Source organism: Orcinus orca, chromosome 6 (assembly GCF_937001465.1).
Source record: "Orcinus orca chromosome 6, mOrcOrc1.1, whole genome shotgun sequence".
Taxonomy (NCBI): domain Eukaryota; kingdom Metazoa; phylum Chordata; class Mammalia; order Artiodactyla; family Delphinidae; genus Orcinus; species Orcinus orca.
The window spans coordinates 33,522,959-33,547,638 of NC_064564.1; the positions used below are offsets into that span (position 1 = coordinate 33,522,959).

Consider the following 24,680-nt stretch of genomic DNA (forward strand, 5'->3'; position numbering starts at 1 on the left):
AGGTTTTTATATTGACAGCAGTAAAAACATCTTCAGTTTGGATGTAGGTGTTTTTTATGTTTTTCTTTTCTTTTTTTTCATTTAACTTATATGTGTAAAAATTTAACTTACCTGGAAAGAAAGTTTTTTTCTTCAAGGAAATGCTTATTTTAGATTAGTTTTACATACATAGAAATGTTAAGACAGTACAGGGAGTTCCCATCAACCACATATCCAGTTTCCCCTATTGCTGACGTCTTGCATTAATATGATATATTTGTTACAATTAACGAACCAAATTGGTACATTATTAACTAAAGTCCATAGTACGTTCAGAGCTCGTTAGTGTTTTAAAAAATTGAGCAGAAATTCACATAGCATAAAATTAACCATTTTGAAGTATAATTCACTGATAGTCATTCACAATATTGTGAAAACACCACCTATATCAAGTTCCAAAACATTTTCATCGCCCCAAAAGAAAGTCCTGTATTCATTAAGTAGTCACTTCCTTTTCCCCTCTATAGGCAGTCTCTGGAAAACACCAATCTGTTTTCTGTCTGTGGTTTTACCTATTTTGGACATTTTATTACATGGAATCATAAAATATGTGGCCTTTTGTGTCTGACTTCTGTTACTTAGTATACTGTTTTTGAGGTTCATCCACCTTGTAGCATGTATCGTTTCTATGGCTGAATAACAGTCCATTGTATATGTATATGTACATATGTATATGACATTGTATCACACCATCAAACTTTTCCACAGTAGCTAAAACTTTACATTCCTACCAGCAATGTATGAAGTTTCTAGTTTCTGCACATTCTTGACCAAAAAAACACCTTATTTCTACTTTTTTCCTGTTTTTTTTTTTTTTTTTTGAGTATAACTGAGTTGGTGTCAAGTCGTATCTCACTGTGTGTGTGTGTGTGTGTGTGTGTGTGTGTTTAATCTTTTTCCCTTCAGGCTTTACTGAGATATAATTGACCTCAATTGTAGTTTTGATTTGCATTTCCCTAATGACTAATGATCTTGAGCATCTTTTCATGGGCTTGCTGCCCATACATATAACTGCTTTGGAGATATGTCTATTCAAGTCCTTTACCCATATTTTATTTGAGTTTTCGTTGTTGTGTTGTAAAGGTTCTTTATATATTCTGGATACTAAAACCTTATCAGACATATGATTTGCAAGTATTGTATCCCATTCTGTAGGTTGTCTTTTCACTTTCTTGATAATGTCCTGTGACACAAATGTTTTTAATTTTAAGTCCAGTTTATCTATCCTTTTGTTGCTTAGGCTTTTGGTGCCACATCTAAGAATCCATTGTCAAATCCAAGGTCATGAATATTTATCCCTGTTTTCTTTTAAGAGTTTTAAAGTTTCAGCTCTGACATTTTGGTGTATGATGCATTTTGAGTTAATTTTTTATATATTGTGTGAGGTACAACTTCCTTCTTTTGCATGTAGAAATCCAATTTTCTCAGAACTATTTGTTGAAGAGCTATTCTTTCCTCATTGCATGTTCTTGGCACCCTTGTTGAAAATCAATTGGCCATAGGATAAGGGTTAATGCCTTGATTCTCATTTTGTTTCATTGGCCTATGTCTTTCCTTATGCCAGTACTACACTGTCTTAATTGCCATTGCTTTGCAGTAAATTTTGTAATAGGGAAGTGTGAGTACTGCTTTGTTCTTTTAAAATATTGTTTTGTCTACTTGGAGCCTCTTGCAATTCCATGAGTAGAGGATTGCTTTTTCCATTTCTGCAAAAAAGGCCTTTGGGATTTTAATAGGGATTGCACTGAGTCTGTATATCACTTTGGGTAGCAGTGGTATCTTATATTAAGCCTTCCAGTCCTAGAAATGTATCCCATAAGTTTTGATATGTTGTGCTTTTATTTTCATTCATGTCAAAGTATTTTCTAATTTCCTGTGTGATTTCTTCTTTGACCCATTGGCTGTTTAAGAATGTTGTTTAATTTCCACATATTTGTGAATTTTCCAGTTTTTTTTGTTATTGATTTATAGTTTCATTCCAAGTATGTCAAAGAAGATGCTTTGGATGATTTCAGTCTTTTAAAATTTATTGATTCTTGCTTTGGGCCCAACATATGGTCTATCTTGGGAAATGTTCCACGTGCACTTGAAAAAAATGGATATTTTGCTGTTTTTGTGTGGAATGTTCTTCATATTCTGTTAGGTGTAGTTGGTTTATAGTGTTGTTCAAGTCTTCTATATCTTTGTTGACCTGTCTAGTTGTCCTATCCATTAATTGAAAGCGAAAGTCTCCAGCTATTTTTGAACTATGTCTTTTTATTTTCAATTCTGCCAATTTTTGCTTCATACATATTGGGAGCTCTGTTGTTAGGTGTGCATGTGTTTATAATTGTTATCTCTTTTTCCATCCTTTCACTTTTTTTTTTTTTCCCCGTACGTGGGCCTCTCACGGTTGTGGCCTCCCCCATTGCAGAGCACAGGCTCCGGACGCGCAGGCTCAGCGGCCATGGCTCACGGGCCCAGCCGCTCTGCGGCATGTGAGATCCTCCCGGACCGGGGTACGAACCCGTGTCCCCTGCATCAGCAGGCGGACTCTCAACCACTGTGCCACCAGGGAAGCCCCATCCTTTCACTTTTAAACCTATTTATGTTTTTGGCTCTAAAGTGAGTTTCTTGTAGATACCATATAGTTGGTTCATTTTAAAAAAAATCCATTCTGCCAATCTCTGCCTTTTGTTTGCAGAATTTAATCTATTTACATTTAAAGTGATTACTTACAAGGAAGAACTTCTCCCATTTTATTTGTTTTCTATAGTGTTATACCTATTTTGTTTATCAATTCTTCGATTACCGCCTTCTTTTGGGTTTGATTTTTTTGTAATGAACTCTTTTCTTTCTTGTTTCCTTTTCTGTTTTTTCTTTTTGAATTAATATCACCTTAGCACCAATAGTATACAAAAGTTATGCTCCCATATATTTCTGTCCCTCTCCCTTTTTGTTGTTGTTGTCATAATTACATCTTATATTGTGTTCCCATTAACAAAGATTTATTATTTTTTAATATACTTGGCATTTATCTTTTATATAGGAAAGAAAAGAAGAGTTATAAGCCCAAAGTGCAATACTTCTGGCTTATGTAGTTACCTGGTGTTGTTTATTTCTTTGTATGGCTTTGAGTTATTGTCTAGTGTCTTCATTTCTGCCTGAAGAACTAACTCCCTTTAGATTTATTGTAGGGCAGGTCTAGCAATGAACTCTCTTAGCTTTTGTTTGTCTGGGAATGCTTAATTTCTTCATTTTTGAGTGATATTTTTGTTGAATATAAGATTATTGTTTGATTTTTTTTTTCCTTTCAGCACTTTAAACATGTCATCCCACTGATTTGCGTAGTTTCTCCTGAGAAATCAGCTGTTAATCCTATTGAGGACTGGTATGTGTGATAAACTACTTCTTTCTTGCTGCTCTCAAGAGTCTCTCTTTGTCTTTTGATAGTTTGATTATATCTCCATGTATATCTCTCTTTGTGTTTATGCCATTATTTCTTCAAATATTCTTTCTGCCCTAGTCTCTCTTGCCTTCTGGATCTCCGATTGTGTGTGTGTGGGTATGCTTGATGCTGTGGTGTCCCCCAGAATTCGTGTGTTGAGATCCTGACCCCCGAAGATGATGGTGTTAGGAGGTGGGGGTCTTTGGGAGGTGCTTAGGTCATGGAGGTGGAGCCCTCATGAATAGAATTAGTGCTTTTATGAAAGAGGCCCTGGAGAGCTCTCTTGCCCCTTTTGCCATGTGAGGACACAGCAAGAAGGCACTGGGTATGATCCAGGAAGTAGTCCCTAACCTGACCATGCCAGCACCTTCATCTTGGACTTTACAACTGCCAGAACTGTGAGAAATAAACTTTGGTTGTTTATAAGTTACCCAGTCTGTAGTATTTAGTTTTAGCAGCCCAAATGGACCCATAAGACACTTGATGTCCTACTGGTATCATAGGCCCTGTTCATTCTTTTCTCTTTCTGTTCCTCAGACTGGATAATTTCAGTTGACCTATCTATAAATTTGCTGTTTCTTTCCTCCTGACCGTTCAAATCTGCCATTAAGACTCTGTAGTGAATTTTTTTCATTTTGGTTACTGTATTTTTTAGTTTCGGAATTTCTATTTTTAAAAATAATTTGTGGGCTTCCCTGGTGGTGCAGTGGTTGAGAGTCCGCCTGCCGATGCAGGGGACATGGGTTCGTGCCCTGGTCTGGGAAGATCCCACATGCCGCAGAGTGGCTGGGCCCGTGAGCCATGGCCGCTGAGTCTGCACGTCCGGAGCCTGTGCTCTGCAACAGGAGAGGCCACAACAGTGAGAGGCCCGCGTACCGCAAAAAAAAAAAAAAAAAAAAAAATAATAATTTGTTTCTTTTTTGACATTCTCAGTTTGTTGAAACAGTGTTCTCCTGGTTTTCTTTTGTTCTTTGTCCATGGTTTCCATTACCTCTTTCAGCATATTTAAGACAGTTTAACATCTTTGTCTAGTAAGTCCAATGTCTGCTTCCTCATAGGAGAAATTAACTCCTATGTATGGGAGTTAATATTTTTGTTTCTTTGCATGCTTTGTAATATTTTGTTGAAAACTGGGTGTTTTGAATATTATAAAGTAGTAACTCTGGAAATCAGATTCTCCTCTCTCCTCAGAGTTTGTTTTAGTTGTGTGCTGTGGTTTGTAGTTGTTTGGTGACTTTTCTAAACTATTTTTGTAAACTCTATTCTTTATTGTGTTTGTTCTTTAAAGTCTGTTTCTTTAGCTTTAGTCATCTCATATTTTGAGAGAGATCTTGAATGCCCAAAAAAAAAACCCCAAAAAACAAAAACAGAAAAGAAAAGAAAGGGGGGAAAAACCCCCTTCTAACTTTGCAGAATGGTCTGTGCTGTAGCTCTCCTTCTATACTTAGCCAGACTGTTTACAAGTCTGTCTTAGCCTTCATTTCTTGCTTGTGCTGAGCCTAAGGATCAGCCAGAGGTGAAAACTTATGTTCTTTTCAGGTTTTTTCTGAGTATGCTTCCTGCGCTGGGCAGGCAAGTGTGTGGCTTCCTAAATTCCTGTCTTTAGGATATGTGGGCACTTTCCAGTGCCCTAATTTCCTGAGGAAATTCTCTCCCCAGCTTTTCCTCCTAGGCTTTTGGTGTGTTTGTGTGCCTTCGTTGAAATCTTTTCCCCCAGGGGGCAGCAAGTTGTTATTGGCCTTACAAGGTTTTTGAGAGATGCCCTCTGTGTAGCCACTTTTCTGCCCAGAGAGAGTTCTAAGTTAGCAAAACAAAGACAAGCATCTTGTGTCAGACCTTCAGGTAGCCCCCAGGCTGGGCAAAACAGACAAACAAAATTCTTTCAGAGTAAAGTCTTCTCTGTTCTTTCTTGAACCAGGGACTAGATTCCTACACTAAGAATGAAGGCAGTAATCTTCAAAGACCACTGAGTGAAGGGGTGGGGCAAGGGCTGTAAAAATTGCTGCAACGCTTTCCTACTGTTTTATGTTGCTTGTTTCTTGATTCATTGTTCTCTGAGTTGCTGTAAGTTTCTCATCATTTTCTGGAGTTGTGACAAAGCTGATTCTGAACAGTTTTTGCTTGACTTTTTAGTGATCTGTGGAGGGGTGGGCCCTTGGAACTACCTACTCTGCCATTTCACTGATGTCACTCAAGAAAGGTTTCAAAAAATTATTTACAGTTATACCTTTGAGATATTGTGGGTTTAGTCCCAGACTGCTAGTCACACAAGCTTTTGTTTCCCAGTGAATAAAAAGTTATGTTTACACTATACTGTAGTCTCTTAAGTGTGCAATAGCATTATGTCTAAAAATTACCTCAATTAAAAAACACTTTTAGGGCTTCCCTGGTGGTGCAGTGGTTGAGAGTCCGCCTGCCGATGCAGGGCATATGGGTTTGTGCCCCGGTCCAGGAAGATCCCACATGCCACGGAGAGGCTGGGCCCGTGAGCCATGGCCGCTGAGCCTGTGCGTCCGGAGCCTGTGCTTCGCAACAGGAGAGGCCACAACAGTGAGAGGCCCGCGTACCGCAAAAAAAAAAAACAAAAAAAAACACTTTTAAAAAATGCTAATCACCATCTGACAACACAGGGTTGCCACAAACCTTCAATTTGTAAAAAACGCAGTATCTGCAAAATGCAATAAAGTGAAGCGTAATAGAAACTCTGGGAGGGCTCATGCCAAGGAGCACTTCCCAGAACTTCTGCTGCCAGTGTCCTTGTCCCCACGGTGAGCTACAGCCACCCGCCGCCTCTGCAGGAGACCCTCCAACGCTAGCAGAAAGAAGTAAGAACTTGATTATCTGGGCAACAGTCAGCTCTACCCAACACCAGTCCCTCCCATCAGGGAACTTGCACAAGCCTCTTAGTTAGCCTCATCCACCAGAGGGCAGACAGCAGAAGCAAGAAGAACTACAATCCTGCAGCCTGTGAAACAAAAACCACATTCACAGAAAGATAGACAAGATGAAAAGGCAGAGGGCTATGTACCAGATGAAGGAACAAGATGAAACCCCAGAAAAACAACTAAATGAAGGGGAGATAGGCAACCTTCCAGGAAAAGAATTCAGAATAATGATAGTGAAGATGATATGGTACCTCGGAAAAAGAATGGAGGCAAAGATTGAGAAGATGCAAGAAATGTTTAACAAAGACCGAGAAGAATTAAAGAACAAACAAACAGAGATGAGCAATACAATAACTGAAATGAAAACTACACTAGAAGGAATCAATAGCAGAATAACTGAGGCAAAAGAAAGGATAAGTGACCTGGAAGACAGAATGGTGGAATTCACTGCTGCAGAACAGAATAAACAAAAAAGAATGAAAAGAAATTAAGACAGCCTAAGAGACCTCTGGGACAACATTAAACGCAACAACATTCGCATTATAGGGGCCCAGAAGGAGAAGAGAGAGATAAAGGACCCAAGAAAATATTTGAAGAGATTATAGTCGAAAATTCCCTAACATGGGAAAGGAAATAGCCACCCAAGTCCAGGAAGCACAGAGAGTCGAATACAGGATAAACTCAAGGAGAAACATGCTGAGACACATAGTAATCAAAGTGTCAAAAATTAAAGACAAAAATTATTGAAAGCAGCAAGGGGAAAATGACAAATAACATACAAGGGAACTCCCATAAGGTTAACAGCTGATTTCTGAGCAGAAACTCTACAAGCCAGAGGGAGTGGCATGCTATACTTAAAGTGATGAAAGGGAAGAACCTACAACCAAGATTCCTCTACCTGGCAAGGATCTCCTTCAGATTCGATGGAGAAATCAAAAGCATTACAGACAAGCAAAATCTAAGAGAGTTCAGCACCACCAAACCAGCTCTACAACAAATGCTAAAGGAAATTCTCTAAGTGGGAAGCACAAGAGAAGAAAAGGACCTACAAAAACAAACCCAAAACAATTAAGAAAATGGTCATAGTAGCATACATATCGATAATTACCTTAAACGTGAATGGATTAAATGCTCCAACCAAAAGACACAGGCTTGCTGAATGGATACAAAAACAAGACCCATATATATGCTGTCTACAAGAGACCCACTTCAGACCTAGGGGCACATACAGAATGAAAGTGAGGGGATGGAAAAAGATATTCCATGTGAAGTGAAATCAAAAGAAAGCTGGAGTAGCAATACTCATATCAGATAAAATAGACTTTAAAATAAAGAATGTTACAAGAGACAAGGAAGGGCAGTACTTAATGATCAAGGGATCAATCCAAGAAGAAGATATAACAATTATAAATATATATGCACCCAACATAGGAGCACCTGAATACATAAGGCAACTGCTAACAGCTATAAAAGAGGAAGTCGACAGTAACACAATAATAGTGGGGGACTTTAACACCTCACTTACACCAATGGACAGATCATCCAGACAGAAAATTAATAAGGAAACACGAGCTTTAAATGACACAAGAGACCCAACAGATTTATTTGATATTTATAGGAAATTCCATCCAAAACCAGCAGATTACACTTTCTTCTCAAGTGCGCATGGAACATTCTACAGGATAGATCACATCTTGGGTCACAAATCAAGCCACAGTAAATTTAAGAAAAATGAAATCATATCAAGCATCTTTTCTGACCACAGCGCTATGAGATTAGAAATTAATTACAGGGGAAAAAATGTAAAAAACACAAACACATGGAGGCTAAATAATATGTTACTAAAAACTAAGAGTTCACTGAAGAAATCAAAGAGGAAATCAAAAAATACCTAGAGACAAATGACAATGAAAACACGATGATCCAAAACCTATGGGATGCAGCAAAAGCAGTTCTAAGAGGGAAGTTTATAGCTATAGAAGCCTACCTCAAGAAACAAGAAAAATCTCAAACAATGTAACGTTAAACCAAAAGGAACTAGAGAAAGAAGAACAAACAAACCCCAAAGTTAGCAGAAGGAAAGAAATCATAAAGATCAGAGCAGAAATAAATGAAATAGAAACAAAGAAAACAATAGCAAAGATCAATAAAACTAAAAGCTGGTACTTTGAGAAGATAAACAAAATTGATAAACCATTAGCCAGACTCATCAAGAAAAAGAGGGAGAGGACTCAAGTCAGTGAAAAAGGAGAAGTTACAACAGACACTGCAGAAATACAAAGCATCCTAAGAGACTACTACAAACCACTCTATGCCAATAAAATGGACACCCTGGAAGAAATGGACAAATTCTTAGAAAGGTATAACCTTCCAAGACTGAACCTGGAAGAAATAGAAAATATGAACATACCAATCACAAGTAATGAAATTGAAATGTGATGAAAAATCTTCCAACAAACAAAAGTCCAGGACCAGATGGCTTCACAGGTGAATTGTATCAAACATTTAGAGAAGAGCTGATACCCATCCTTCTCAAACTCTTCCAAAAAATTGCAGAGGAAGGAACACTCCCATACTCATTCTATGAGGCCACCATCACCCTGATACCAAAACCAGACAAAGATACTACAAAAAAAGAAAATTGCAGACAAATATCACTGATGAACATAGATGCAAAAGTCCTCAACAAAATACTAGCAAACAGAATCCAACAATACATTAAAAGGATCATACACCATGATCAAGTGGGATTTATCCCAGGGATGCAAGGATTCTTCAATATAAGTAAATCAATCAATGTGATACACCATATTAACAAATTGAAGAAGAAAAATCATATGATCATCTCAATAGATGCAGAAAAAGCTTTTGACAAAATTCGACCCCCATTTATGATAAAAACTCTCCACAAAATGGGCATAGAGTGAACCTACCTCAACATAATAAAGGCCATATATGACAAACCCACAGCAAACATCATTCTAAGTGGTGAAAAACTGAAAGCATTTCCTGAGATCAGGAAGAAGACAAGGATGTCCACTCTCACCACTATTATTCAACATAGTTTTAGATGTCCTAGCCATGGCAATCAGAGAAGAAAAAGAAATAAAAGGAATACAAATTGGAAAAGAAGTAAAACTGTCACTGTTTGCAGATGACATGAAACTATACATACAGAATCCTAAAGATGCTACCAGAAAACTACTAGAGCTAATCAATGAATTTGGTAAAGTTGCAGGATACAAAATTAATGCACAGAAATCTCTTGCATTCCTATACACTAATGAGGAAAAATCTGAAAGAGAAATTAAGGAAACACTCCCATTTACCATTGCAATAAAAAGCATAAAGTACCTAGGAATAAACCTACCTAGGGAGACAGAAGACCTCTATGCAGAAAACTGTAAGACACTGATGAAAGAAATTAAAGATGATACCAACAGATGGAGAGATATATCATGTTCTTGGATTGGAAGAATCAATATTGTGAAAATGACTATACTACCCAAAGGAAGGTACAGATTCAATGCAATCCCTATCAAATTACCAATGGCATTTTTTATGGAAGTAGAACAAAAAATCTTAAAATTTGTATGGAGACAGAAAAGACCCTGAATAGCCAAAGCAGTCTTGAGGGAAAAAAATGGAGCTGGAGGAATCAGACTCCCTGGCTTCAGACTATACTACAAAGCTACAGTAATCAAGACGATATGGTACTGGCACAAAAAGAGAAACATAGATCAATGGAACAAGATAGAAAGCCCAGAGATAAACCCACGCATCTATGGTCAACTAATCTATGACAAAGGAAGCAAGGATATACAATGGAGAAGACAGTCTCTTCAATAAGTGGTGCTGGGAAAACTGGACAGCTATATTTAAAAAAATGAAATTAGAACACTGCCTAACACCATACACAAAAATAAACTCAAAATGGATTTGAGACCGAAATGTAAGACCGGACACTATAAAACTCTTAGGGGAAAACATAGGAAGAACACTCTTTTTTTTTTTTTGCGGTATGCGGGCCTCTCACTGCTGTGGCCTCTCCCGCCGCGGAGCACAGGCTCCGGACACGCAGACCCAGCAGCCACGGCCCACGGGCCCAGCTGCTCCGTGGCACGCGGGACCCTCCCGGACCGGGGCACGAACCCGTGTCCCCTGCATCGGCAGGCGGACTCTCAACCACTGCGCCACCAGGGAAGCCCCAAGAAGAACACTCTTTGACTTAAACCACAGCAAGATCTTTTTTGATCCACCTCCTAGAGTAATGGAAATAAATAAATAAACAAATAGGACCTAATGAAACTTCAAAGCTTTTGCACAGCAAAGGAAACCATAAAAAAGACGAAAAGACAACCCTCAGAATGGGAGAAAATATTTGCAAACGAATCAATGGACAAAGGATTACTCTCCAAAATATATAAACAGCTCATGCAACTCAATATTAACAAACAACCCAATCCAAAAATGGGCAGAAGACCTAAATAAACCTTTCTCCACAGAAGACATACAGAGGACCATGAAGCACATGAAAAGCTGCACAACATCACTAATTATTAGAGAAATGCAAATCAAAACTATAATGAGGTATCACCTCACACCAGTTAGAATGGGCATCATCAGAAAATCTACAAACAACAAATGCTGGCGAGGGTGTGGAGAAAAGGGAACCCTCTTGCATTGTTGGTGGGAATGTAAATTGATACAGCCACTATGGAGAACAGTATGGAGGTTCCTTAAAAAACTAAAAATAGAATTACCATATGATCCAGCAATCCCACTACTGGGCATATACCCAGATAAAAACATAATTCAAAAAGACACATGCACGCCAATGTTCATTGCAGCACTGTTTACAATAGCCAGGTCATAGAAGCAACCTTAATGCCCATTGAGAGACAAATGGATAAAGAAGATGTGGTACATATATACAATGGAATATTACTCAGCCATAAAAAGGAACGAAATTGGGTCATTTGTAGAGATGTGGATGGATCTAGAGACTGTCATACAGAGTGAAGTAAGTCAGAAAGAGAAAAACAAATATCGTATATTAATGAATATATGTGGAACCTAGAAAAATGGTACAGATGAACCGGTTTGCAGTGCAGAAGTTGAGACACAGATGTAGAGAACAAATGTATGGACACCAATGGGGGAAAGCGGTGGTGGGGGGTGGTGGTTGTGGTGTGATGAATTGGGCGATTGGGATTAACATGTATACACTGATGTGTATAAAATTGATGACTAATAAGGACCTGCTGTATAAAAAAATAAAATTGAAAAATTGAAAAAAAATGAAGCGTAGTAAGGTATGCCTGTATTATGATATTTTGTTTTAATGAGTAGAGTCCAAGAAATTATATTAATGTTTATGCACATTGTTAACAGGATGGAATCCGACGTGGTAGACCCAGAGCAGATACTGTACGGGATTTAATAAATGAAGGAGAGCATTCATCCAGCAGAATACGTTGTAACATCTGTAATAGGGTGTTTCCACGGGAGAAGTCACTCCAGGCTCACAAAAGGACTCATACAGGTAAGTTGAGCAAATTTTAGAGAATGCCAAAAGTGATACTTAACTGAAAGCTGATTTGATGTTTGGGCCTATAAATTAATTTTTAGTTACCTTACATTTCCTTATTGTAAAGTTTTAAAAACAGGCACTGTATAGTCAGCTTCTCTTTTGGTGGGGAGGGATAGTTTTCTGAACATTGATACCATGTGATTTCTAAAGTTATCATGGTAATTAATGTAGTTGTCACAGGAATGTTATTACTAAATTTGGTTCTATCCTTCTATGTACCCGAATTTTACCTGATATGCCCTTAAGTTGTCTGTATAGTTGTTAAAACTGATTTGTAGGCCAAATCCTAAATCAGTTATAGTTAAGTTTTTAATAGAATTTCTAGAATCCTCAGGGTATTTGACCTAACTATTAAATCTAAGGTGAAGTATAATTTTTCAGAATTAAGCATATTGTAGGTAGCTATCCCAAGACTATCATATATCTTTATTTGTGTAGAGAAGTTATACTTGCATTTAAAATACCATAAAAATGCCATATAGAGAGCAAAAAGATAACATAAAGAGGGCCTTGTTCTTTCCATAGAGAAAGTTGGTCCCACCCAGAAGGAGCCATATGGTTCTAATAATGATATCCAATAATTTACAGATGAGGAAACTGAGGCACAAAAACACCCAATTACCACTGACTTACAACTTCTCATACCCTTAAGTCTAGAACTACACTGGCCAGTATAGTAGCACATGTGGCTGTTGAGCACGTGAAATGTGGCTAGTCTAAATTGAGATGAGCAGGATGTTTAAAATGCACTTAGTATGAAAAAAAGAGAGTAAATGATATCTTTAAAATTTTTTGATAATGATTACAAATTGAAATGATAGAATTTTAGATATATTGGGTTAAATGAAGTATATTATCAATTAATTTCACCTGTTTCTTTTTACTTTGTTAATGTGGCTACCATAAGTGGTTCTCATTCTATTTCTGTTGGTCAGTATGGGTCTAGAACTTGGGCTTTTAACCCTTAGTCCCCTGTTTGTTCCACTATGTTTATGGTCATCACCTGTTTCTTTTTTCTTTCCGTTTTTGAAAAGATATATTTTAATGGTATGCTAGAATACAGTTTTCTTAGCTAAATCCCTGAAAAAGGGTAAAATTTTAATTTTGAATCATTATAAACTAAGGTGGCCAAGATGTTTTGACTTTAGGTATCATTCAGGAAAACTATTATTGAATGAATATCTGATTTTGAGAATTTTTGTATTTTTTCAATCTACTTAGTCTGAAATAACCCCAAATAACTGGTACACAGCTGTAGAGTACATTTTGCCAGTGTGAAATCAGTTGCCGAGATTCAAGACCATGCGGCATCATAAAAAGGTGCCTGAGTCCCAGTCCCGACCTACCACTAACCCATTGTGTGTCACCCAATACTTCCAGGCTTACTACACTGTATGCCAGGGAACGGAGCTGAAGATCTCCGTGCTATAGTTAAGCTCTAATAGTATATGCTTTGTAAAAAGCTTTTGTCTTACTTTATCCTATGTTTATTAACTTGTGCCCAACTGTCACATTTGTTTAGTACGTTTCTAAATAATGAGAAATTTAGGGAAGACTCATTACTGTTCTTTGAGTCATATAGGAAGAACCAGTATATAATTGTTGACCAAAGAATGTTTATTCAAGAAATAATAAGTTTAATTATGATTGAAAAACAACCTTTTTGAGCGCTTTCTTTAGCCTAGCACTGTGTTGTATATAGGAAATGAAATGGAGTACAAGGTGTTACGTATCTTTGTATAGGGAGAGTACCATGATACATAAACAACATAGGACACTAAGTTAGTGAAGGGATATGTAGCTTAATATTTGGAGGTGGGGGTTGGGGGGTAGGGAGGAGTTTTACTGAGACTACAGGATTGGGAAGATTTGAATGGGCAGAAAAGATAGGGATTTCAAAGAGTAGAAGATGGGGAACTGCCTCGTGGCTGGAATGAATCTCCAAGAGGGAAGTAAAGATAAACCCTGCTCCCTAACCTAGTAGCTATAGTGCAGGTATTAGAGGACCATTTAAAAGTCAGCAGATAATTTTCAGTTGTTCAAGGAGTATAGTAGGATTTGGGGTAATTTTAGAGGGTAGTTGCCTGGCAGCTATCCTGGAAGTGCTGTGCAGGTCAGAGACTAGAGGCCTGCCAGGGTTCATTCTAGGTGGGAGGGGCTACCAGTCTGACCAGGGGAGGTGGCAGTGGGAAGGCAGGAGTGGCAGACATGTTCAAGAATCAGCAAGAGCTAGCGATTTGGATTGTGGGGCGAAAATATGGAATAAGTTGAAGATGATAACTTTAAGGATTTGAACCTGGGTACCTAAAAGCTCAACGCCTAAAGAAAATATTGTGCTTCCAAGTGGATAGATGCTTCATATCATCCAAGTGTGCCCTTAGCACTTCCACTTGCAGCTCTGCAGAGGCTGTGACATGTTTTATTGTTGTTTGCAGTCGTAACTTATATAAAGGTTGATTCTCTCTCCGTGCCCCTTCCCCTTCTCACCTTATTGTCTCAGAAATAATATATAACATCTGTCTACTTAGGTGAGAGACCCTATCTGTGTGACTATCCAGACTGTGGAAAAGCCTTTGTTCAAAGTGGACAGCTCAAAACCCATCAGCGTCTTCACACCGGAGAAAAACCTTTTGTTTGTTCAGAAAATGGTATGGTGTTAGGAGTTAAGTTTATGGAATAGCTAGTTGGGAGTTAAAATATCTTTTGCTTGAATTTTTGGGAAGCGAGATTTTTTTTTTTTTTTTTTTTTTTTTTGCCGTACGCGGGCCTCTCACTGTTGTGGCCTCTCCCATTGCGGAGCACAGGTTCCGGACGCGCAGGCTCAGCGGCCACGGCTCATGGGACCAGCCGCTTCGCGGCATGCGGGATCCTCCCAGACCGGGACACGAACCCGTGTCCCCTGCATCGGCAGGCAGACTCCCAACCACTGCGCCACCAGGGAAGCCCGGGAAGCGAGATTTTTGATAAAGATTTAATCAAACCTCATAAGTTTTCTTCCTTGTTAATTGTGATCCATGCTCGATTTCCAGGAAATGACTGATTTTTAAATAAAGTATTCTTTTTAGGTGAAAATCTTAAAGGGCAATTAAAAATGCTATATCTAGTTGTATGCTGTAGAAAAATCTATACCAAGTAAATACAGCCTGTAGAGTAGGCTTTTACTTTGGTTTTAAACTTTTTAACTGTTAAACTGAAAGAAGCACATTATTGTCGAAATTTTCAGTCCAGGAGGAGCAGGGGTGGGGTGGATTTTACCAGCTCAACACTGCTACTGTTGGTAATTTCATAGTTTCTTAAGCTGTTTTTCTTATGTACATTTTTACACAGTTATATTTGAAATTCAGTACAGTTTTCTTCTGTTGCTCCATGGTTTTCTTTTTTTTTTTAATAGATCTTTACTGGAGTATAATTGCTTCACAATACTGTGTTAGTTTCTGTTGTACACCAAAGTGAGTCAGCCATATGTAAACATATGGCCCCATATCCCCTCCCTCTTGAGCCTCCCTCCCACCCTCCCTATCCCACCCCTCTAAGTCATCACAAAGCACCGAGCTGATATCCCTGTGCTATGCTGCTGCTTCCCACTAGCTAACTATTTTGCATTCGGTAGTGTACATATGTCGATGCTACTCTCACCTCGTCCCAGCTTTCCCCTCCCATCCCGTGTCCTCAAGTCCATTCTCTATGTCTACATCTTTATTCCTGCCCTGCAACTAGGTTCATCAGTACCATTTTTTTTTTCGATTCCATATATATGCGTTAGCATATGAACAATGATTGCCTCAATGTTAGTTACTAAATATTTAATTTGTTTTTAAAATTTGCTTGTTATCAACAAACATGAGGGGCATGTTTTCCTACTTAAACTTTTGTTTACCTTTGGGATGTTTTTTTATGATAGAGTCCAAGAATGAAATTCCTGGGTCAGAGATTTTGAACATTTTTATGACTTGTGCTAATAAATCACTTTCCAGTGGGGTTGAATGCATTTACATTGCGATGACCAAGGTGAAAGAACCGTCTTCACATTCCTCTCAGTGGCATTGATAATAGCAGCTGAGGGTTATTTTTTTTTCTCCTCAAGTTATAGAATGATAAATTTCATCATCTTAATTTACTTTTCTCGGATACCAGAGAAACTGAACATTTTCCATGTCTGCTGGATGTCCAGATTCTGATAACTGTTTCCTTCTGTGTTTTGAAGGCTGCCTAAGCAGATTCACCCATGCAAACCGCCACTGTCCGAAGCACCCTTATGCCAGGCTGAAGCGAGAGGAGCCCACAGATGCTCTCAGTAAGCCCCAGGCTGTGGACAACCAGGCTGCCGCCGAGTGGTTGGCAAAGTAAGGCTCTCTCTGGAGTCTACTGCAGAACACTGCCCAGTGTGTGGGTTGAAGTTGGGGACTTTGACAGTTCTTTCAGTTTAAATAAGTTGCTTTTCTACATATTTTATAAAATAACTTGAAATGGCACTTTGTTTCCTGAAACCACAGAATTGTTAGGAGTTTTATTTGGATCTGTGTGATAGAAAACTACTATATGATATTAATTAGTCTGAGTGCTCAGACCACAATTTATTTTAAAAGCAAGAGTTTACCCCATTTGAAAAGAATGTTTTTTATGTATTGTATTTCATTGGTCATTAATGCAGTCCCTCTTCATTTTCTTTATATTGGTTTTAGCTACGTGTTGATTATTAGAGGGATAGAGACTAGATGTTATTCTAAAGTAAAATTCCAAAAAGCACCCAGTTTAATTTTTTTTAATGGCAACAAGGGGACCAGTATAAAAACATTTCTCTAGGGATATTTTGATTTAAGGAGTCATCTATCACATACACACCGGCAGCAGCTGACTGTGCCGCTCCCTAGCTTCACTGGCTTCCTCTGTACTGAGGATAAAGTCTAGAATCCCTAATTGTGTTGCTGTGGCTCTGCCTCCCTCTAGCAACACAGCTGTCTCCAGTCCCCCCGGGCTCCTTGTCTCTCAACAGCACTATTGCTGTTGTTTCCAGGCCTTTGTGCTCACTTCCCTCTTCATTTAGCCACTCTGCTCATCCTTCATTCCTTACTCAGGTTAAACACCACTTCAGGAAGTTCTTCCCTAACCTGCCCACTAACCCCCCAAACAAACAAGGTTAAATCCACTTAATAGATGCTTTTATAACACATTGTATTTTCCCTCTCAAAACCTCCTTCACACATTTACTTGTTCAGTGGCTATCTTCCCTGCTGGATCGTAAGCTCCACAAGGGCAGGGAATATGTTTGTCCCGAGTACTGCATCACTTCCTTCCTCCCTCTTCCTCCTGCCTGGCCCCCACTGCCCCATTATATCTAATTTTGCCCAAGCCAGAAACTTATTAGTCATCCTTGTGTTTATCTTCTTTTTCTCCCATCTACTCAGTGACCAACCTATGGATTCTACTTCCTTAACAATTATCAGATTCAGCCACTTCAGTCTTCTCAATCCATTCTCCATGCCGCTGCCAGAGGAGTCTTTCTAAAATGCTAATATGATGCTCAATATTAAGTCTAAGCCCTTTATTATAGCATTCAAAGCCCTTCGTTACCCAGTCCTTGCTGACCTTGCTAAGGTATTTTGCTATTTTGCTATTTTCCTTTTTTAGTTGTCCTTCAAGTGATACTGAACTGTTTGCATTTCTCTTTTTATTCTTCTGAATATTTCCAAAACTTTTCTAGTTTGAGTAGTCTGGATTTCCTGAAATCTGGTCATTGTATTTTTTTTGTATGTAATTTTAAAAACAGCTTAATTGAGGTATAATTGGCACACAATAAATTGTACATATTTAAAGTGTATAATCTGATGCGTTTTGACATATGTAGACACCTGTGAAACCATCACCAAAATCAAGATAGTGAACTTACCCAGCACTTTCACAGGCTTCCTCATGTCTCTTTGTAATCCACTGTCCCTGCATCTCCCTGCCCTCCTCCACCCCAAAGGACGCTGACTGGTCTGCTTTCTGTCACTATAGTTAGTTCACATTTTCTAGAGTTTTATACAGATGGAGTCATATAGTATGTACTCGTTCGTCTGGCTTCTTTCAGTCAGCATAATTATTTTGAGAGTCATCATGTTGTTGAGTGTATCATTTCATTCCTTTTCATTGCTGTGCAGTAATCTGTTATATGGATGCACCTCCACTTATTTATTAATTCACCTCTTGATGGGCCTTTATGTTGTTTTTGGCTCTTACAAATAAAGCTGCTATGAACATGAATATACAAGTCTTTGAATGGACATTTTTGTAGGTAATGGTACTGTCATTTAAATATGCCTTTCTTTGGTTATCAAAAAAGATGGAACATTTGTATTTTTTCTTGTGAATTATCAGTTGGCTACGTAATAGAAAATGATGGTGCTCTTAAATTCTTGAGTAAGCTCTAGGTGTTACACATATTAATGCATTTGTCCTATTTTGTGGGTTTAAACTTTCTCATAGTTAACTCTGTCAGAAGCCATCATCCCTCTGTGGATAGAATAAATGGGTTTCTAATGCTTATTCTACTGTTTCTATATTTTATTCTAGTCCATTTCACATATGATCTTTAAGGCAGCTATAGTTTAATGACAAAAACATGTGACTAGAGAGTTGAGTATAAGACCCAGAACTGCCACTTGTTGATTTTGTTATTCTGAGCAAGTCCTTCAACTTCTTGAACTTGAATTTTTTCCTCTGTTATGGAAAAACATGTAATGTATTCGAAATCACTTTATAACTTTATAAACTGAAACACAAAATAATACTGTAGGAAAGACCCCCCTTTTTATTTTCTTTAAAGAAAAGTGAACATTTGAGAATGTTATATATACTGTATAAGTAATACAGATGCATTTCATATAGGTACTGGGAAACACGAGAGCAGCGTACTCCCACCTTGAAAGGAAAGCTGGTTCAGAAGGCAGACCAGGAGCAGCAGGACCCTCTGGAGTACCTTCAGTCTGATGAGGAGGACGATGAGAAGAGCGGTGCCCAGCGGCGTCTGCAGGAGCAGCGGGAGCGCCTGCACGGAGCCCTCGCTCTCATCGAGCTCGCAAACTTGACGGGAGCGCCGCTCCGCCAGTAGCCAGAACACTGACTCTTTCCACTGTACAAAAGTACTGCCCAGCATACTTAAAAAGTAGACCCTTGGGCATAAGCTAAGCACCTTATTTGCTTATCATAGGCTGCTATTCTGTAGAAATTTATGAAGAATGTCATTGCCCCAGAATATGGGGTGAGAGAGAATTGCACTTTTTTTATATGGTATTGGATTTCTTGTAAAGTTTAAAATATTTTGTAAATATGGGACTTCTAGTACAGGGTAGAAAACTATGTATTGTGGGAAGCTAGATTTTGCAAGTTTAATGCATTCATTGGAAGCAGTTCTCACAGGAAGCACTTTCTGAATAAGACACTTGTATGAAAAAAAGAAAAAGAATGGTACATGTAGCCAAAGAAGGTTTAAATAGATTATTTATAAGATCATTTTTAACAATGTATATTAGTATGTTTAACAATACTGTAAACACTGAAACAAGCAAGAAAGTATAAGATGTGTGTAAGATATATATTTTTAAATTGCAAAATAGTGTGCCTAATAAGACTAGAGAAATGGAAAACTGACTATTTCGGAAGACTTTCTAACTTACTGACTTTGGAAGAAAATAGGTATTTGAAGATCTTGGTAAGATGAACAGTAGTTCAGAATTTTCAAAATTGGAGTAAAATCAGTCTTATTCTATCTTTCTGAGGCTTTACAACTCACTGTGATATTTAGGTTTGAAAGCACTTGTCACCCTTAGCTTGTTAACTTGGGAACTTTTGCACATTTCATGTTTCTCATTTGCTGAAATTGAATGATTAATCTTGCAAAGTCTAGGTAACTTGGTAATTGGTATTTTTAAAAAATATTATGGGCCCTGTCATGAGATTTGGAAGTTGGATTTTTTTAATAAAAGGGACATCTACAGGGTTGTTTTGTAATGAACTGTTTTAGATCCTTTGTTAGCAAACACTAAATTTAAATGTACTGCTTGTTTAGAATTATTAGCAAATGGAAGCCTCCTATTTATATTTTCAGTGCATAAAGCCACCTTCTTGCTTTACTTCAGAGTAACATGCCAAGCTATTTTGTGTTCACTAAATTTAGCTATCAGTTAAACACTGCAGAAAATATTAGCAACTCAAATAAGTAGGCTTCTGGAATAGTTTTAACTGCAAGTGTGTTAACTTGTGTGGTGGTTTTAAATCATTTTTTCCAAAATAGATGAAGTTTTTAAACACCACTTTATGTACTGAAGCATGAATAGAGAAAATCAAGAGCTGAGTAGTTCACCTCCTTTATGTAGGCATAAGCCTCCATCATTTTAACTTGTTTTAAGCAGAAACTAAATAACATCATAGCATGGTAATTTCATAGATTGCTTAATTGGAGTAAGCTTCAGAATAAGAGAGTGAAATATGGGCTCTTCAGCGCCTTTTGTTTCTTTTTTGTATTGAAGTAGTAGCCTACAGATGTAGTTTAAACATTATCTAAAATGTAGGCTTCTTTATCTCAAAATCCCAATGTGTTGCAGTACACAGATAGTTTAAAATATGTAGCCACGGGGAAGGGGAGGTATGTAAATGTCTTGAAATGGAGCAAAAGTATGAAAGATGATAGTAACAAATAATGTGTATGATGAGGACATACTTTAAAAATGTAATTCCTCTGTACAGTAAATTACAAATCTTGAGGGATTTTTTTTTTGTAATAAGAGAATTTATATTTGTAATGGTTTAAGAATTTTGTTTGTAATCTGGTATATAGAATTTTAACTTGGAGCACTTATGAGCAAGTAAGAGAGACTATAGTATCTGAATTTTCTTGGTTTAGGTTTCAACATTTTTCTCTAGAATTTTTCCCTCAAATATGACTTAATGAATTATAAAAAGTATCGTCAGTCTTGGGAAATTTAAAATTTGATGAACTTACCTAAAGAAGGAAGTGCAGTATGAATTTAAAAAATACAAATACTTGCCAGTTCACAGATAATAAAATTTAAGGCCTTCAAAAGTAAGAGTTTTTGTTTGTTTATCCTGTCAGCTTTTGCCAACTATAATAGTTATATTCACAAACTTTTCATTTGTATAATTGGAAGTTTTAAGAAATTATTACAACTATTTACTATAGAAATATTTAAAATGTTCTTTTTTTGATATAAGCTGTATACTTGGACAAAATACATTGGCATCTAAAATTTGAGGTGTGTTAACACTGCTTTTTGTTTTAAAAATGTGGTTTACATTCAGATTTTTGAAGTGTTTTATGCTTCATATGGCTAAGTTGTAGTTTGGCAGAGTTAACAGCATAAGAATAAACATGCTGTAATTTTAAAAAATGCTTTGAATAAAAACTTATTTTAATTTACAGTTTAAAGTACATGTTCATTCTTAAACCCTTTACAATTTGTTTTTCTTTTTAAAAATATAATAGCCATAATATAAAAATCTAAAGATGGAAAGAAATGTCAACTATAGCCATACATTCTCCCATCATTATTATTTTGGTGCATTTTATATTTCATTCCAGTCTCATTCGAGGCATCATTTTAGCATAGTTAGAACCATCATGTGAATTCCTTTTTCTTACATTAAAATTATGGCCTTTTAGAATATAGATATTCATTTAACGTCCTCATCTGTTTCATTATTACAGTGTTAAAAATACTGGTGTAAAAATGTATTAAACTATTGCCAGCTCTATCCCAGGCTTTATATTAGGGTAATCAGCAACTGGGATTTCATTTCACTTGTATCCAGGATGTGTTGAATCTGGGGTCAAACCCATAGAATCCACTCAGGGCCTGATTACTTTTCTGAGTCAAGCAAATTTAATTTTTTTATTAGTTATTTTTGGTAGATCTTTAGTTGTTTACTTGCAATGGCAAGGTTCAGCCTGTCCAGGCTTTGTGCAAAAGAATTTCACAAGCAACTCTTGAGTGTGAGTTGTGGTTTAAACAAAGTAAGGATGGGATTTTGACAGTGACTTAAGTTCCTGGAAGTATGTATATAGAAGCAAATTAAATGCAAATATGTTTAAGGCTGTCTTTAAAAGTGACTTTAAAATAGTCTTAGACTTCCCTGGTGGTCCAGTGGTTAAGACTCCGAGCTTCCAATGCGGGGGGCTCTGGTTGATCCCTGGTCTGGGATCTAAGATCCTGCATGCTGTGCAGCATGTGTGTGTGGGGTGGGGTGTGGTGTGGTGGGGGGGAAGCAGGACTGTTTTGCAGCCAAAACTTATTTGGAGACTCACTGGAAACATAGTTGATCTTTTTGAGGCAATTAACCAAAATGACTTCCAAGTTCAGATTTTTGGGTTCAACTTGAATATGAATTTATTTTCTATTTTAAACAGTCTTATGTGTGTTTGTTCCTTTCCTGTTTTGGGTAATGTAGACTCTTCCTTTCTGGCTCTTTTAGTGCTAGTTATTTGTCAGAAGTTCTGCTTTAGTTCTTATCAGTACTGAAAATGTTTTTGGTTGTTCAGTGACTCCAAAAGAAAACCATTGCATGGCATCGATATAGTTAGGCTCCAATATCTATTTAACTTGAAATCTTTAGCTTTTCTAAAAAGTTGAAATTTCAGATGTTTAAAATTAATTATTTAGAATGAAAACATGGGACATTTAATTGAAAAAATGCTAGACCAGGTAGACTGGTCAGAGTAGGCAGTTCTGGGAGGCCCTCCTTCAGTTAACATGAACAATAACCTGATGTTTAGATGCACCCATGTAGAAAAGAAATGGGTAGGGGGAGAACCTGCCTTAAAGCACCCAGAGGCAAGAAAAGCCTGGAGACTTTGCACCCACTATACCCCTAGCCATTCCACTCCTAGGTATTTCCCGAAGATAAATGAAAATATACGTTCACACAAAAAAACTTGTACACGAATGTTCATGGAAGCATTTTTTTGGTAATAGCCCTAAACTGGAAACAACCAAACATGCCCACCACCTACCTAGTGAATGGATAGACAAATTGTGGTACTACTCAACAATGAAAAGACTCGAACATGGGTGAGTCACAAAAATAATAAAAGCGAAAAGAGCCTTGAAAGAGTACATGCTCATTTATACGAATTTTCTGAAAAGGCAAATCTAACCTAGGGTAATAGAAATCAGAATGAAATGGGGGGGGGGTCGACCAGTGGGACACAAAGGGCACTTTTTGGGGTGATGGAAATGTTCTATGTTTTGACTTGGGTGGTTACACGGGTGTATGCATTTGTCAAAACATCGACTGTGGACTCGTAAAATCTGCATTTCATTGTATGTAAATTGTCAGTTAAAAATATTGGAAAAAAAGAAAGCAAAACAAACCCTAAGTCTTAACGCTTCTCACCAAGGCAGCAGTTTGGAGGAAGGTAGGGTCTTTAAACTCTCCCAAACCCGTCTCTGTTCTCCTTTTAGACACAGAGAGTGGTGCTTTTGAGGACGAACTGCAGCCGAACCCGCTCCTCCCGCGCCAGCAGCGTGGGGCGCCCGGCAGGGCTCTCGGGCTTGCAGGGTTCCCGCCGTGGCCCTTCCTGTTTCGGCCGCGCCCTCTCCAGCGCCGGCCGGGGGCGGGGGCGGGGACGGAACTGGGGCAGCGCAGGCCGGAGTGCGGCAGATACTGGCAGCTGCGGGACATGACGGCAGGCCGCCAGGCCGAGGGTGCGGGTACGGACCACGCATCCGCGCGGCTGCCCTCCCGGGTGGCCAAGCTACTGTCTGCACTCTTCTACGGGACCTGCTCCTTCCTCCTCGTGCTGGTTAACAAGGCGCTGCTGACCACCTACCGGTGAGGCGGGCGCCAGAGGTCCGGGCGGAGTCCGCGGGGGCCCCCGGCTGCTCCGCGGCGACCTGTCCCGGGACCTTCCCGTTACGGCGCCGCGCCGTCCGGCGGGAGCTGCCCCGACCTCCGAGGTCCCCGGGTGGGGGAGAGCGGCGGGGCTGCCCCTGCCCTCGGTGAACCTTGGCCGCGCCCTGGTCAACGGGCGGGCGGGAACAGCGAGCGGGGAGCCTCACTGCTGACTCCCGTGCCAATGTGGGCGGCTGTGTGCTCGGCACATGGACCACGTTTTCACAGGGTCGGGACCTTCAGAGTGTTCTGAAAACCAAACCACAACCTAGCAAAGTCTTTCTACTCTCAGTGAGTGCGGGCACACCTCACCGCCACTTACTGCTGTAGGACATTCCTCGCAACTGTGCTTGTAGAGCTACCTCCCAGTGCTTTCACAAGTGCCGGTGAGCTGGAGCAAGTGATCTGAATGTGTTCTTCAAATGTGACTGTTCTTTATACAAATCAAGATGTTCAACCATCAGAAAAGTCCTGAGTGGATAAATTTATTCGCATTGTTTGACCATTCTCAGATTATCAGCATGTTCATGGAAAAATGAGGAAAACAATTAAAAATTCATATTCTATACTTTTTTGGATGAATGTGCAGTAAACCAGCAAATTTGTAGTTCCTTGAACCTATTTGTAAAGACTAGAAAATCCTGTTTAATTCTCCTTTCGTTGTATTGGCATTGAAAGAGCTGTGAATTTAGACCCAGCTCCACCATTTAATAGCTGTGCCTCTTAGGCCAGCCTCAGAGTCGTTTTTTCAGATGCAAAAGCTGGATAATTACAACTCTGTGAATTACCTCCCAGATCTCTGTGCGAGCTGTCAGAAGTGAGGGCTCCTTGTAAACTATACTGTGCTGCA

The 24,680-nt window shown here is 38.6% G+C and overlaps 2 protein-coding genes across 5 annotated transcripts in view; both read left to right on the forward strand.

Annotated features, from left to right (window-relative positions):
* Window positions 1-21,361, forward strand: part of ZNF367 (zinc finger protein 367) — a 28,846-nt gene extending 7,485 nt beyond the window's left edge. Inside the window, exons 2-6 of one of the 2 annotated variants that reach the window (XR_007478133.1) lie at window positions 11,746-11,896; window positions 14,473-14,592; window positions 16,149-16,287; window positions 17,350-17,539; window positions 18,812-18,937. Coding sequence is in view for 1 of the 2 variants with exons in the window: in XM_004283028.3 (XP_004283076.1) it covers window positions 11,746-11,896; window positions 14,473-14,592; window positions 16,149-16,287; window positions 18,812-19,034 (633 nt within the window). In the remaining variant the exon portion in view is untranslated. Of the gene's footprint in view, window positions 1-11,745; window positions 11,897-14,472; window positions 14,593-16,148; window positions 16,288-17,349; window positions 17,540-18,811 lie in introns of both variants that reach the window. The other variant, XM_004283028.3, reaches the window with a different exon arrangement.
* Window positions 21,362-23,511: 2,150 nt separating this feature from the next.
* SLC35D2 (solute carrier family 35 member D2) overlaps window positions 23,512-24,680 on the forward strand; it is a 53,602-nt gene continuing 52,433 nt past the window's right edge. The window contains exon 1 of one of the 3 annotated variants that reach the window (XM_033411377.2): window positions 23,512-23,770. In XM_033411377.2, coding sequence (XP_033267268.1) covers window positions 23,619-23,770 — 152 coding nt within the window. In that variant the 5' untranslated portion in view covers window positions 23,512-23,618. The remainder of the gene's footprint in view (window positions 23,771-24,680) is intronic. The other 2 variants (XM_033411378.2, XM_004283029.3) reach the window with 2 other exon arrangements.